The following is a 14,478-nucleotide window of genomic DNA, read 5'->3' as shown; positions in this document are numbered from 1 at the left end:
AACTCCTATCCCTAGGAGTTTTGAACAACAAAAAGAAACCACTAAATTTAAAACTTTGGTTAGAAAAGGCAAGCGGGTAACATGTTATCACATGCCCAATTTGGGACATAAAGTGGAAGGAGAAAAGTAGCATTTTTATAGTATTTAGCAGCATTGGGCCTTGAAGCTGTTCAGCAAAAGGTGGCTTTGCTGAAAAGACAAAGATTTACATAGATAAGTGTTAGATTCTCTTTAAGCTTACTTAAGGATTCTGTTTGTTAATCCACATCAAATGGTAGGATCCCTGATTCTGACCTCAAATTATAATGTGATGTTGAAATTACTTTGTCAGTTTTGCAGAGAATCTTCTGGTTTTTCTTTACATTTTTGCCATGATGTTACAAAAGAAACAAAAATATTGCAAAAAATTAAAATGTTATACTTGTTTATGCTGATTATTGGAAATATATGTCTTCCCCTCCTTTTATAAAGAAGTAAAATACTTCAAAATTTAGAAATATTATTAGTATTGATTGAATAGTAATAAAATGCTCTGGAGAGTGAGAATGTAGAGAATGTTCATAAATCTCGTATTAGAATTTTCTGACTATAGTGTTAGCTTAATTTAAAAATAAGGTTTTATACTCTAGACTTGAAGAAGAAAACCTTTATAGGTTTGTGCTCTAATCTTACTGGTAAATGTTTTTCTTTGTTTTACATATTTGAATTACTATGGTTCTTCGTTTTCAAACCTGCTTCACAACAGTCTACACCTTACCACCTTCTGTCTTCAGTACAAACCAACAGTGATAGCATGTGTATGTATTCATTTGGCTTGCAAATGGTCCAATTGGGAGATTCCTGTGTCAACTGATGGAAAACATTGGTGGGAATATGTCGATCCTACAGTTACTCTAGAATTACTGGATGGTAAGTAGAGAAAAATAAATCCTTTTTTTTACATTGAAAACATTTTTTTATAGAAAATTCTACCTGCTTTTGTATAGGTTTGAAAAATAGTGAATCTCCATAGATTCCTACTTAAGTGAACAGTTACTGATTGTGACCAATTTAGCATCTCCCCCTCCCCCTGTAGTTCTTTTGGTATTAATCCCAGATATCTCCTTAACTGTTAATATTTATTTGTTTCAAAAGATTCCTCAAAAACATAACTATAATTTCATTTTAACAATTTGGTAATAGAATTTAAAAGTATAATTTACACAATCAAATGAACAGGATGAAAATAAGGATTCATTAGCCTAAAGAAAAGTAACTAAAAAAATAAAAACTTGAACATATTTTAACCACCAGTGAACATCGAAAGCCCTTTCAGGACTTTTCAAAAAATCGTATGATTTATATTTCTATAGGTTGGCAATACAAGAACCTCAGAGTCAGGTATATTAGTTGTAGAAGATGTGAAACATTGAACTGAAGGTCTTTTCAGGGTAACATTCCTTGTTCTGTAGTTTCACTGATAGTGAAGTGTGTCATTGTTGCCTTGTATTATTAAATATGATTTGACAAAATTAAGGGTACAGATTCTATAAACTATGAACCTGGAATTGAGTATTCTGATAAGAAATTTCTCTGGTAAGAAATAAGCTGACCAGAGGCAGGAGAGATTCTTAGAAATTAAGACATTTTAGCCAGGTACTGTAGATTTCAGAAACGAAACAGATTATGCTTCTTGCTGAACAGATATACTGTTAGGTTTTCAGCTTACTCTTTTTGTAGCTTTCCCCAACTTCTGTTGCAAAATTGAAGCTCATGGCCAAACAAAATTTATATCTATTCTTTTTGAGGACATCTGTTATGTAGAGGCTCCTTTGGGTTTCAAATGTGATCTTCCAATTAAATCTCAACTTATTTCTACATGTAAGCCAGCTGTTTTCCTTTCTGTGATGAGCCAAATAGTAATAACTCTTAGAATTTATGGACTCTTCTATCTGTGCCGTCTACACAGCTCCACCACTGTCGCTGGAAAGCAGCCATAGGCAGTCTGTAGATGAAGATATGGCTGTGTTCCAGTGAAAGTTTGCAAACGGGGGTATAGGTCATGATTGTGATAGTTTACCTTCCTTTTACCTCCTTTTTAGATCTCTTGATTGTCAGATTTTTTTTTCTCCCTGAAAAATTTCTCCCAGTGTATGTATCTCACGCTGTATTATTGCCACATGATTATATTCTTTTCCTTACATTGCTAGAGGTTTTTTAGTTTAACAAGAGAAGAAGGAAGTCTTCAGTGAGTCAAAATGGCATCTTCTAAAAACCAGTGGGGTTTTTTTTTCATCTGTGACTTGAAAATAAGGTTATCTATGCTACCATCTTCCTTTGGCAGTTAACTGATAAGAGAAAGTAGGCATCATCGGAATAAAAATAGTTTATATAAATGGTCCTAAAGTAAAGGTCACAAAAAGCAAGTAATCTGCTTTTTATACTGCTCCTAAATTATAGTTAAAGTTGTTTTTTTGATATGACAGGGGCCACCTAAATATCCCTCTGCTTCCATTCTGAAAAGGCTCAAGTTTATTCAGTTGGAGAGCCACTGAATATGAATCTCAGACATTAAGACATTGACAGTTTCAACATATTATATAGCAGTCTTTCTTTGTGTTTTGTTCACCAAAAAAAGTAACAAACTTAATAAAATATATCTGAATTTTAGTCTGATCAGTGTTCAGTGAAATAATTCATGCAATGACTCTTCCAAAAACAGTATTGGCTTAGACTTGGCCTGCTTGTAAAATTTTTGTTTTTGTTTTGCAGGGTTTGTTTTTGTTTTATGATTAATAACAAACCCTCGTGTGTTTTTTGCATTTAATTTTTTTCTGTATACTTAGACTCGAGGGAAAAAGGCTCTATTTTAAGAACCATACTGTGATTTTTGTGTACATAACTAATATAGTGGCAGTGATTATTTGACAGATTCTTTTGAATGTTCATTATACAATTTAATAAGAAAGTTAAAAATAAACCTTATATTTTTTACCTGCTATATAGGTAGGTTTGGGGCCCAAAACTTTTTTTTTTTTTAAGTTTTTATTTATTTATTTTGAGAGAAAGCGTTCACAAGCAGGGGAGGATGCCGAGAGAGGAGGGAGTGAATCCCATGATGCAGGCTTTGCATTATCAGCACAGAGCCCTATGCAGGGCTCTACCCCATGAACCATGATATCATGACCTGAGCCAAAACCAAGAGTCAGACACTTAACCAACTAAGCCACCCAAGGGACACCTGGACCAGAAACTTGATGTGCATTTAATCTTTGACAACCAAGCTGTTAGAAAAATTGAATCAAAACAATTTCTTGTTCATTTTGAACCCAAAATTGTTGTGTATCTGCTAGATTTACAAGTAGAAAGGTGTTTGTTTGTTTGTAATTAAGGAGTAGTGTTCCAGGCATTAGATTGCTTTTGTTCAAAGTGGATCAAAATGTTCATGAATCTTGAACAGGTTTTAGTTGTCACAGCTTATAGACATAAAATAAGTGCCGAGTTTGCATATTTTTTACTTTAAGATAAATTCTGTATGGTCTTAGTTTTCATTATCACATTAGCATGTTTGCTTAGAATAGTTTACAGAGAAGCTTACTATGTATACTAGAAAAATAAATGAATCTGTGTAGTCTCTGCTGCATTGACATTATTAATATTATGTGATACTCTGATCCACTTGACTGATGATAATATTTGTCTTGAGTGGTTAATAGCCTAGTTAATACCACTGTTTGGAGGTAGAAAAGTATAATTCATCATAACCACTTTTGAAGTGAGTCATTTCACTGTAATCCTAAATTTAAGTTAAAGATAAGGTAAAGATACATGACTGAGGGTAGTTTTAATAATTTGTTAATAATGATTGCTAGGAGACTATGAGTATACGTGGAGGAATTCTTTTCATTTAACTTTCAAATAATTTTAAACTTAAACTACAAAATAGTATAGTTTCTATATACCCTTTACCTGGCCTTTAACATCTTATATAATAATATATGATTATCAAAACCAAATAATTAACATTGGTACAATACTAGTAACTAAATGATGTTTATTTGATTTCCGCAGTTTTTCTGTTGTAGGATCCCATGTTTCCATGACTGCTTAAATCTCCTCCAAGTTATGACAGTTTTTCTTTCATTTTCTTTTATGACCTTGACATTTTGAAAAATAATGGTCATTTTATAGAAGGTTCCTCAATTAGAGTTTGATATTTTCTCATTATTAGGTTGAAATTATGTATTTTGGGCAAGAATACCACAGAACTAGGAAATGGGTTGTGCCTTACTCAGTGCATCTTATCAAGGAGTTTTTCATATATCAAGGGGTATATCCTACTGCTGGTTAATGATAACCATGATCATCACTTGGTGGTATCTGCTGGGTTCTTCCATTGTAAAGCTATTGTTCTTCTCTTTGTAATTAAATATCTTGAAGAAGCTATGTTAGGATTACATAAATACCTTCTTTTTCTTTAAACTTTTGCCCATTAGTTTTAAAGAATCTATTGATGGATCTTCCCTGCAATAATTATTACTGTAATGTTTTCCTAATGAAGATTTTCTATTTGGGGGGAGTTTTTTATTTTTAATGCTACTAAATTTTCCAGAGATTCCAGAGTGAGCATGGGGAAAGAGGAAATGATATTTATTTATTTATTTATTCATGCTTTCATTCATCTTTGAAAATAGCAGTTCAGATCTATGTCTAGTTCTATATTTGCTGAAGGTTGAATAGGAGGGTGACGATGAAGTAAATAAACTCTTGAGGCCCCCTTTTAATATTGCCCATTTGAGAGAAATATAAATCCTAAAGACACCTTCTAAGTTTTAAATTTAAATTTTATTTTTAGAGCTAACACATGAGTTTCTACAAATATTGGAGAAAACACCTAGTAGGTTGAAGAGGATTCGAAACTGGAGGGTAAGAGAATTGGCAGGGTTTAATAGAATATCAGTTTGTCACTTGTCTAACCAGTACCTAGCTGACCAGTTTGAATTATTTGGTTAAATATTCTTATTTCCAGTATTCCTAACTAATTACAGTGTATCATAAACTGCATACACTCATAGTTTATTCACCTACTGTGTCCAGTGCACTTTGCTAATAAGTACTTTATAAATTTCCTGTTTAATTCTCACAGTGATTATAATGGAAATCTCCTTATTTTACAAATGGGCAAATTAAAGCCTAGACAAGTTAAATTACTTTCTCAAATGCTGGGCTAGGATTTAACATGTATCTAACTCTGAAACCAGCGGTTACCATTTTTGTAGCCCCCTTTTGTGCCTCTAAATAAGATAGTTATTTACTGGCAACATAAAGCCTTAAACCCCAGGTGATTTTGTTTGCGTATATTTTATAGAGATTTTTATAAAGCAGAGAAAATTATATTAAATCCCTTTGCTGTCATCACTTCTTCTGTGTTTTATTTAAATAGGCCAATCAGGCGGCTAAGAAACCAAAAGTAGATGGACAAGTTTCAGAAACGCCACTTCTTGGTTCATCTTTGGTCCAGAATTCCATTTTAGTAGATAGTGTTACTGGTGTGCCTACAAACCCAAGTTTCCAGAAACCATCTACATCAGCATTCCCCACACCAGTCCCTCTAAATTCAGGAAATATTTCGGTTCAAGACAGCCATACATCTGATAATTTGTCCATGCTAGCAACAGGAATGCCAAGTACCTCATACAGTTTGTCGTCACACCAAGAATGGCCTCAGCATCCAGAATCAGCAAGGACAGAACAGATGTATTCACAGAAACAAGAGACCTCTTTGTCTGGTGGCCAGTACAACATCAACTTCCAGCAGGGACCTTCTGTATCACTGCATTCGGGATCACATCACAGATCTGACAGAATTTCTGATCATTCTTCTGCTAAGCAAGAATATACTCAGAAAGCAGGAAGCAGTAAACACCATGGACCAATATCTGCTACTCCTGGAGTCATTCCTCAGAAAATGTCTTTAGATAAATACAGAGAAAAACGTAAGCTAGAAACCCTTGATCTGGATGTAAGAGATCATTATCTAGCCGCCCAGGTAGAACAGCAGCACAAACATGTGCAGTCACAGTCAGCCAGCAGCAGTTCTGTCACTTCTCCCATTAAAATGAAAATTCCCATCACAAACCCTGAAAAACCTGAAAAATACACAGCAGATAAGAAGGAGAAGAGTGGATCACTGAAATTACGGATTCCAATACCACCCACTGATAAGAGTGCCAGTAAAGAAGAACTGAAAATGAAAATAAAAGTTGCTTCCTCAGAAAGACATAGCTCTTCTGACGAGGGCAGCGGGAAGAGCAAGCATTCCAGCCCACATGTTAGCAGAGACCATAAGGAGAAGCACAAGGACCATGCTGCGAACCGACACCACCCCAGCGGCCACAAGCATTCCCACTCCCACAGTGGCAGCAGCAGCGGTGGCAGCAAACATAGTGCCGATGGAATCCCACCCACTGTTCTGAGGAGTCCCGTTGGCCTGAGCAGTGATGGCATTTCCTCTAGTTCCAGCTCTTCGAGGAAGAAGCTGCATGTCAATGATGCCTCTCACAACCATCACTCCAAAATGAGCAAAAGTTCCAAAAGTTCAGGTAGTTCATCTAGTTCTTCCTCCTCTGTTAAGCAGTATATATCCTCTCACAACTCTGTTTTTAACCATCCCTTACCCCCTCCTCCCCCTGTCACATACCAGGTGGGCTACGGACATCTCAGCACCCTCGTGAAACTGGACAAGAAGCCAGTGGAGACCAACGGTCCTGATGTCAATCACGAGTACAGCACAAACAGCCAGCATATGGACTACAAAGACACATTCGACATGCTGGACTCGCTGTTAAGTGCCCAAGGAATGAACATGTAATCATTCATCTAGGTCCATTTTTCCTTTACTTTTTTAATTTAAAAATGGTTAGAATGGAAAACTTCCTCCTGATCTAGCAGTGGTGACACCTGCTGTTGCTGCCACTGCTTTGAGATTTGTAAGTGCTGCTTTGTTCCTCATTCTGAAAAGAAGAGATTATAGTAAACAAGTCTTTATCTCCACATATGATAGTGTTATAAATACTGTAAAAGCATGGAAGGTGCAAAACTCAGTATTTCTACAATTGCAGCTAAGAACATTAGGATGAATGGCTGGCTGCTTCTAGGAATATAAGATGCCTCAAGCATTCATTATTTATAATTTGAATACTGTAGCTATTTTATGTTGTTGTTGCTTGGCTTTTGAATGAGTGTAAATTGTTTTCTTTTTGTGTATTTATACTTGTATGTATGATTTGCATGTTTCGATGATAAAGGGATAAAACAGTATACTGACAACTGTTTACAAGAAAGTGGAGAAAAATGTACATACATTTTTGTATGTTTAGATATTACCATAAATACTCAGGATTGGAGCTGCTTGTAAGTATAACAATATAACTTTATTTTATCTTGTCAGAGTCCATCACTAATCTAAAACAAAGGTGGCACTTTTTCATGTTAACCTTAAACTCTAGGCCTTACTGGAAGCCACTGAAGGGGAACACTTCACTACAGATGGGTATGCAGTGCCGCAGATGGTCATTTATTTATACTGTGAGGCACTGAACTTTTGCCTTCAGAGCTTCTGACCAGGTTGGCTGCTGAAATAGCCCCTACTTTTCTGAAGGCTTGAAGAGGAAAAAATAAAGTTTACATACTCTTGATGTGAAGTGCATTTTAAATGTGTGTTGGCTTGTTGCAGTACTATAAACACAGAGCTGTTAATAATGGTTATGTAGATTACTGTGATTTGAAAACTAAACTCACAAAAACTTATATAGTGAAGAATTAGTAAGTTTTTTTCTTAAAGAACTTTAACACTACATATTTTACCAGTAAACAGGGATTGATTTTCCTTTAGTGTTCAGAATGACACCATATTCTTAAACATACTCCTCCCCTGAAGTGTGTTCGTGTGTGATGCCATATTTCTTTTTCAGGTAAATGCAGTCTTCCTTATAGAAATGAAATTAAACTTGTTGCTCTCTCAGTTCTTTTATATTCTAACAATAAATATAAAGAAAAGATCATTGACTGTGCATTGTACCTGTATTTACAGCTTATGGTTGTTACCAGGAAGCTCTGTGAGAAAAGAGGGTTAGCCTCCAGGTGAACAGCTAGTGGAGGTTTTCCATTTGTTTGCACATCTCAGAATATTCCTGTTGAGGTCACGTTTGCACAGTCATCTAACTTCTGAACAAACAATAGACTTTAACTTGTTTAAAATTTGAAACAATAATGTGGCTCCAGTTTATCAGCTAATCTTGAATTTATTCTGTGGTAAATCTTTGAGCTGTTGAGTATCTTTAGATGGGGTGAATTCAACTTTTGTTGAAATGAAAACTGTCCTAATTTTTTCTTCTATGTATATGAATTATTTTTGTTACAAAGCCACTGATATGTGCACAATTGTAATTTTTCTCAAGTATGTTGCAGTTGTAAATATTAGAGAGTTTAATCTCGTGCTCTACTTTATTTAGCAATTACTTAATTTGCCAGTAGCTCTATAATTTTTTAAAGATAATTGTTCATTATTTTGTCAATGCTATTTGAACTTAGGATACTAGGAGCCTCTTTCTAGGGACTTTGCCTAGGGAGCATGTCCTAATATTTGTTCTTTGTCTTGCATAACTTTAGTAATCTTTGTCATTGCGTGTAACTTTGTTGCTCTGTATGGCATATTATTGTATCCATAAACATGGTAATTTTGATACAGTTCTACTTTTACAGTGGTACATAATCTGAGGACTAGTATAGAATTAAGCTGATGCAAGATGAGGGAGGGAAGGGTTTTGTTCTTGGTAATTTAGATGTGAAACCTCTAAGGAGCTATCATGTGAAACGACATAGGGTGGTTGTGCTACTGTATAATTGGGGATGATAACACCAGGAATTTTAATTAGATTTTGTAAAGAATATCCAAAAAAGTAGTGAACTTATTTTCAGTATGACATAGAAACAATGTGAATATTTAAGGTCTGTGACTATACTTAAACTTCACTAAGAATCTGCAGAACTGTTTCGAGATGTGGGAATAAAGGTAATTTTGTTGAATCTTTATTGGTGCTAATGATGGACAGTTTAAAAGGTAGCTAATAGATATTGTTATGGGTCAGTACTTACTAGTACTTCCAGAATTGAATTGCTATGTATTCACTTTTCACTCTGTAAATGTAATTCTTTACGATGACTTTATTTATTAAAGGGCAGCCAGATGTAATTTGTACAGGATTGTGTGAGCTATTCAAACTCTTTAACCTCTGAACAGGATTATATCTTCCAAATCTACCATGGGGATGAATATGAAAATCCTTTTAAGTTTCATTTCCATTAAATGAAAACCCCTATTACTCATTACCATTAATTTGCTTTATGCATCTCATTTGCATAAAATAGTTCATCAGCCTAGTCCCAATAGGCTCAACCAAAGAAAAAGACTCCAATGAATGGACACTATTACCGAGTCTTCTTGTAAGTAGCCATAAGTAAACCAAAATAGTATCATAAAATTTAGGTATGAAATTCCACATGTGCAAAGTACTGTTAAGGTGATTTACATTTTTGATGAGATTTTTTTTTTAAATATTTGAAATATTAAAAAGCGTTATCTTTAAACATCCTTTAAAAGAGTGATTGATTTTTTTAGTTGTCTTTTCCCTAGATCATAGTTTTGTTACTTTATGCAGAAGCACATTGCATAGAAAGGCTTTACTTCTACCTCTTTAAGTAGTTTTCCAGTATTTAGCTATGCCCCCCTAAATATTTGCCTTAGCTACTTTAAAATATGTTTTTGGAACCAAAAAGCAAAGGACTGTTTATTATTCATGGAGACATTCTTGGAGGCCTGTTTAACCAAACTAGTGCTGATAATCCTTTAGTGGCACAACCTTGGTAAATGTCCCAGTTCCTTCTTGTTTAACTTGAGGTTTGTTGCTTTGGTTTGTCTTTGGAAGCAGTTAAAGGTGCATCTTGGTCTTTCTCTGCTTGTGCACATGCATTCTGGTTAGAATCGTTGAGTCCACATTTCTTCCATGCTACCTGAGAGGTGCTTGCATCACTTTGTACCAACAGGTTATAATTAGGGCAGGAGACCTTCTATGTTTGTTCTACCCTCCTTCAGCTTAAAGAAATGACTAGTCTACTTCAGAGAACCAAATGTTAATTGTTTCTGTTAGTTTCCAATTGACTTGCCTTAAAGCATTTCGAGCACAGTTTGGTTATATTTGAGAATTTAAATTGCTGATTTTTATTCTTTAACCAACCTAAGAGATAAACCACTGCTTGCCTGTGCATCACTGTTGTGTACTGTAAAAGTATCTTTGGTTGATCAGAAATTTTAGGGTATTTTGCATTTACGATGGAAATAAGTAAGGAGGGTTGTTACCAGGTTGGTTTTTTTGTTTTGTTTTGTTTTGCTTTGTTTTTTTCTTTTTACATGGTAGTATCTCTAAAGGAAGAGATATTCTCAAGACACCTCATCATTCCCAAATTTTATCTAGTCAGTGAGCAGTTGTTTCTTGCCTCGTACTGTGCACTTTAAAGATCTCTTTGCTAAGAAATATTTAAGAGCTCTTGTGGAAGAATGCTTGATTCAGCAGTCTCTTGCTCAAGAGGCTTTCTTGGGAGGTAGTAGGGATTGCTAACTGTATTTACAGATGAAGGATCGGTTAATCCCATGCCTGGGAAACTTGCATTAATTGAGCTAACAGAATGATACCTGTTAATTTTGTGTGCCCATGTGTTGACGATAGGTGATTTAGAAAACAGCACATTCCATCTGGCCTCCTAGGGGGTGAAGTTATGATATCATTGTATTAATTTGAGAATCCACAGTTACATTAATACCTGAAATTTGACTGCTGTAAGCTGACATGTAAGTCAGGTAGAAGTTTGCTTGTTTTGTAAGGCAAGTTTGCCTCGGAAACGTCTGTCTGTATAACATGATCTTAACAGTGGGACTGGACTGCTCAGTGTGTGAGGTGTGATGCCACACATCCGTTTTTATTCCACAATGTTCATTTGTGCGCAGCCAGCTTCTGCTTCTGTGACTCCGCTTACTAGTGTCTATTTTCACCTGACAGATTCTTTAGATGAGGTTGCTAAGTAAGATACCTTGGAAGGTTGTGTGGCTAGGAGCAATTCTGTTTTCATAAAGGTGAGTTAACCTGTTCTCTGATCCTTTAACCCCAAAGTAAATTCTGAGGGCTAAATTCCTTTATTTTGAACTTTTGGGAGGAAGCCTCACTTAAAATTTTTTTTAGTAGTTGGTTTAATTTGATTGCCTGTTGTTTGTTAAGTAATGAGTACATTCTTTTAAGGTGTGTTTTTCAAGTTTACTGGGTTTGAAAAACCTCATATTTACTCATTTGTTGTCAGCAGTGATTGGGATTTTGTTTTCTGAATGTACTCAAAACCCCCAAGGACTATTGAATAGGGTGTTTACTAATAGAAAATCCAAAACAGGAATGTGTATGTGTGGCATGAATTTGATTAGTCCTTGAATTTCAGCTCCATATCTATTACGAGGAATTATTAATAAAATGTGTTTATTGAAAATGTCAACCCAAGGCTCTACCATGTCTTGTTAATGTGAATCAAAGATAATTTTCAGTCCCTGGAAAGTGTGGGAAATAAGATATTAATATAAGTTTCTCTTTATCTGAGTCACTTTGTAATCATCAAAGAGTGTGTTCTCTCATTCAGATTGTCCATACTCTAGTCTCAAACCTACCATTTAGTAGCTGATGTCCTTGGGTGAATTAGTTAACTTTGTGCCTTGATTTCCTTATCTACAAAGTTTACCTATTCATAGCATTGTGAGGCTAAGATTTGGGTAATCAGGGAAGGTTAAGCAGAATAGATGGCATTGAAGAGAATCTTGCCAGAGGTATATTTTAGATATCGGAGGGAATGAGGAAGCCCAGTCCAGGTGCATTGAACTTGGGTGTGTATTAAACTACATGTCTTTTGTTTCCAAAATTTAAGTTCGTTCTAATTCGTATTTTGAGATTTTCTTGGTTAAACTGTTGCATCAACTCCTCAAGAAGCAAAGAGGAATTGCAGTTATCTGGAAGGTGAATTATCCATGAAAAAATATTTAATCATAAACTGCTTTATTATTGCTGCCCTCTCCAACCCCTTGCCTTCTCCATGATTTGCCCATACATTCCACTTGAAAGAAAATTGAAGCCATGCAGGATAGATTAAAAGGTTGTAGATCGATAAAAAGCTGTGCAGGATAGATAGAAAAGTTACTCTCTCTAAAATGCATCTGAAGCCTAAATGTAAAATAAATGTTTTGAAATTAATTAAAGGAGAGTTGTCTTCATCTTCTGTTGATAACACCGGTAAAGGCTTATTGTATCAGCATATAATAATAAGTTAGGTGAGTTTTATTTAGGAACATTACAAAATCAGTTAATTCCATGTAACGCTAATTATTTTTGTAATTCATCCTCCCCCCCCCTTTTTTTTTTTGCCTTGCTGTTTCCAATATAATGAAGAAATTGTACAGTTTTGTTTTAGCTCTGGTGTAAGACCTGCCTGTTTCCTCCCCCACCTCCTGTGGCAGTGAAGAGCCTCACTAATGAAAGGGTTTTATTTTACTGACATGAAATTAAGAGCTTTCAGACCTTACAAGGGTCCAGGTACGTACCCAAGATCAATTTGGGGGTGTTGTTGTCAGTATTTCAAGGCATAATCCAGAGGAGCAGTTGCTCTAGGAATGAATCCAGCTGAAGTGTTTCACCAGTTTGAGAAGTCATGGCAATAGAATGAAGTACTTTAGCTTTTCCTCAGGTTTGTTTGCTATCATGGTTTTTCACTCTTGTTAGTTTTATCACCAGTAAAGACACAGACTGCCTACATTGGGTGCGGTTTTTTTTTTTTTAAGTTTATTTATTTTGAGAGAACAGGGGAAGGATAGCGAGGGAGAGAGAACCCCAAGTGTTCAAGTGACTGAGGCACACAGGTGCCTCTGCATTGGGTACTTTCAAGTTGACAGAATCCCCTGGAAAGCTGTTTTGCGTGCAAGGTTCTACCTTACATAGCTGCTTTAAGCTGAATTAATACTTGGCAAATGCAACAAGTACGATGGCTCTGTAGGTGATGGAGGCTTTTTTGACTGCTTATCGAGCAGGTTAAGTGGCTTTTATCTTGGAGCTATTCATTACTTTATAGAAGGCCCAGGACTGCTGTAAGGGTCATGTGGGAGGAAGTGGATAATGAATACTCTCTCTCCCCAACCCCAAACTCCATAGCTTGCTCTTTTCCACTGTGGCAACTCTCCTCACTCAGCCACTGAGGAAATGTCCATCGTGTGAGTAGGTTAAATGTTGGAAAGTGCTATAGAGTTGGAACTACTCTTAGAATTTTACCTGAGGAGTTAACGTTTCCTTTGGTGGAGATTGGGTCCCAGGGCATACAGGAAGATTTAGTACATAATGACGTGTGCTTTTGAATAGGATTAAAAACAAGCATTGTGTGTGATGAAGAGAAAGGTGGTTCTAGAGAGGAAGGCGTTACTGTTGCTAAGTGAAAAATAAAAAGCTTTTTACACCATTGAAGTAACCAAATTTACTAACCAGACTGGTGGAATTTGTTTATCAGCCTCCCGGTGGGGTTTTGTCTGAGTAAAACTTGATGTAATTTTACATATAAATGTGGGAAAGGGCTATAAAGTCACACAAATCTGGGTGGCTGTTTCAACTTCTACCTACAAGCAGGACGGCCTTGAGAAAGGCCCTTCGCTTTCAACCCTATCTCACTAATAAAATGAGAATGATATTACGAACCCAAACAGCAACCAGAATTACATGAGGTGCTTTTTGATGTTAAGAGCTTAGTAAGGCTCCTCCAGCCGCCACCTGTCTGCACTCCAGTCTCCTCTCAGACCCTCCTCCTCCCAATGAACATAATGAAGGGAGCAAACATCCGGGCAATAATAGCATAATTCTGACCTGTTATGCCTTAAGCACAAAAGACTTTAACAAAATGATATTTTAGACTATGTTAATATACAAGTAAATAAGGGACCTATCTTTTAAATTCTTACCAAATATGAGAAAAGAACTCTCCAAATTGGAAAGAAGGAAGGCATACCCACAAAAGAGCCATCTAAATGTGTTGACTAAATTAAAATCTTCCCTCCAGTTTGCATTTCAGTTACTTCTCAAAAACTTCTAAAGAACCAGCTTTATTTTGACAACGTCTGACAACTGGTGTTGGAATATACCCAAGTTAGTTTGTAATTGTGCTGCTTGGAAATGATAGCCAGTACAAAGATTCTATAGAGAGCACTTCAGCCAACAGGTGTCCATGAAATGTAGATGAGTGGAGTCACGGCAATAGAAACCTTATTAAAAATGTTTAATCCACCAACTTAAAACAAGGCCTCGTAGTAATTCCGACAACTTGTCCACTTTTTCTGGTTAGGTTTACCATTGTTCTGAAGATGGAAATGAAGAG

General features: G+C 35.8%; 1 protein-coding gene across 7 annotated transcripts in view; it reads left to right on the top strand.

The window, feature by feature from the left end:
• CCNT2 (cyclin T2) overlaps positions 1-11,574 on the top strand; it is a 41,965-nt gene extending 30,391 nt beyond the window's left edge. For 4 of the 7 annotated variants that reach the window (XM_029934672.1, XM_029934671.1, XM_029934676.1 and 1 more), the window contains 3 exons: positions 746-909; positions 4,835-4,905; positions 5,423-11,574. In XM_029934672.1, coding sequence (XP_029790532.1) covers positions 746-909; positions 4,835-4,905; positions 5,423-6,850 — 1,663 coding nt within the window. In that variant the 3' untranslated portion in view covers positions 6,851-11,574. Of the gene's footprint in view, positions 1-745; positions 910-4,834; positions 4,906-5,422 lie in introns of those variants that run through there. The other 3 variants (XM_029934674.1, XM_029934673.1, XR_003906696.1) reach the window with 2 other exon arrangements.
• The last annotated feature ends 2,904 nt before the right edge of the window (positions 11,575-14,478 follow it).

This window comes from Suricata suricatta, chromosome 3 (genome assembly GCF_006229205.1).
Source record: "Suricata suricatta isolate VVHF042 chromosome 3, meerkat_22Aug2017_6uvM2_HiC, whole genome shotgun sequence".
Classification (NCBI taxonomy): domain Eukaryota; kingdom Metazoa; phylum Chordata; class Mammalia; order Carnivora; family Herpestidae; genus Suricata; species Suricata suricatta.
Note: the sequence above shows the minus strand (reverse complement) of the source record. Positions and strands in the feature narration are given on the sequence as shown.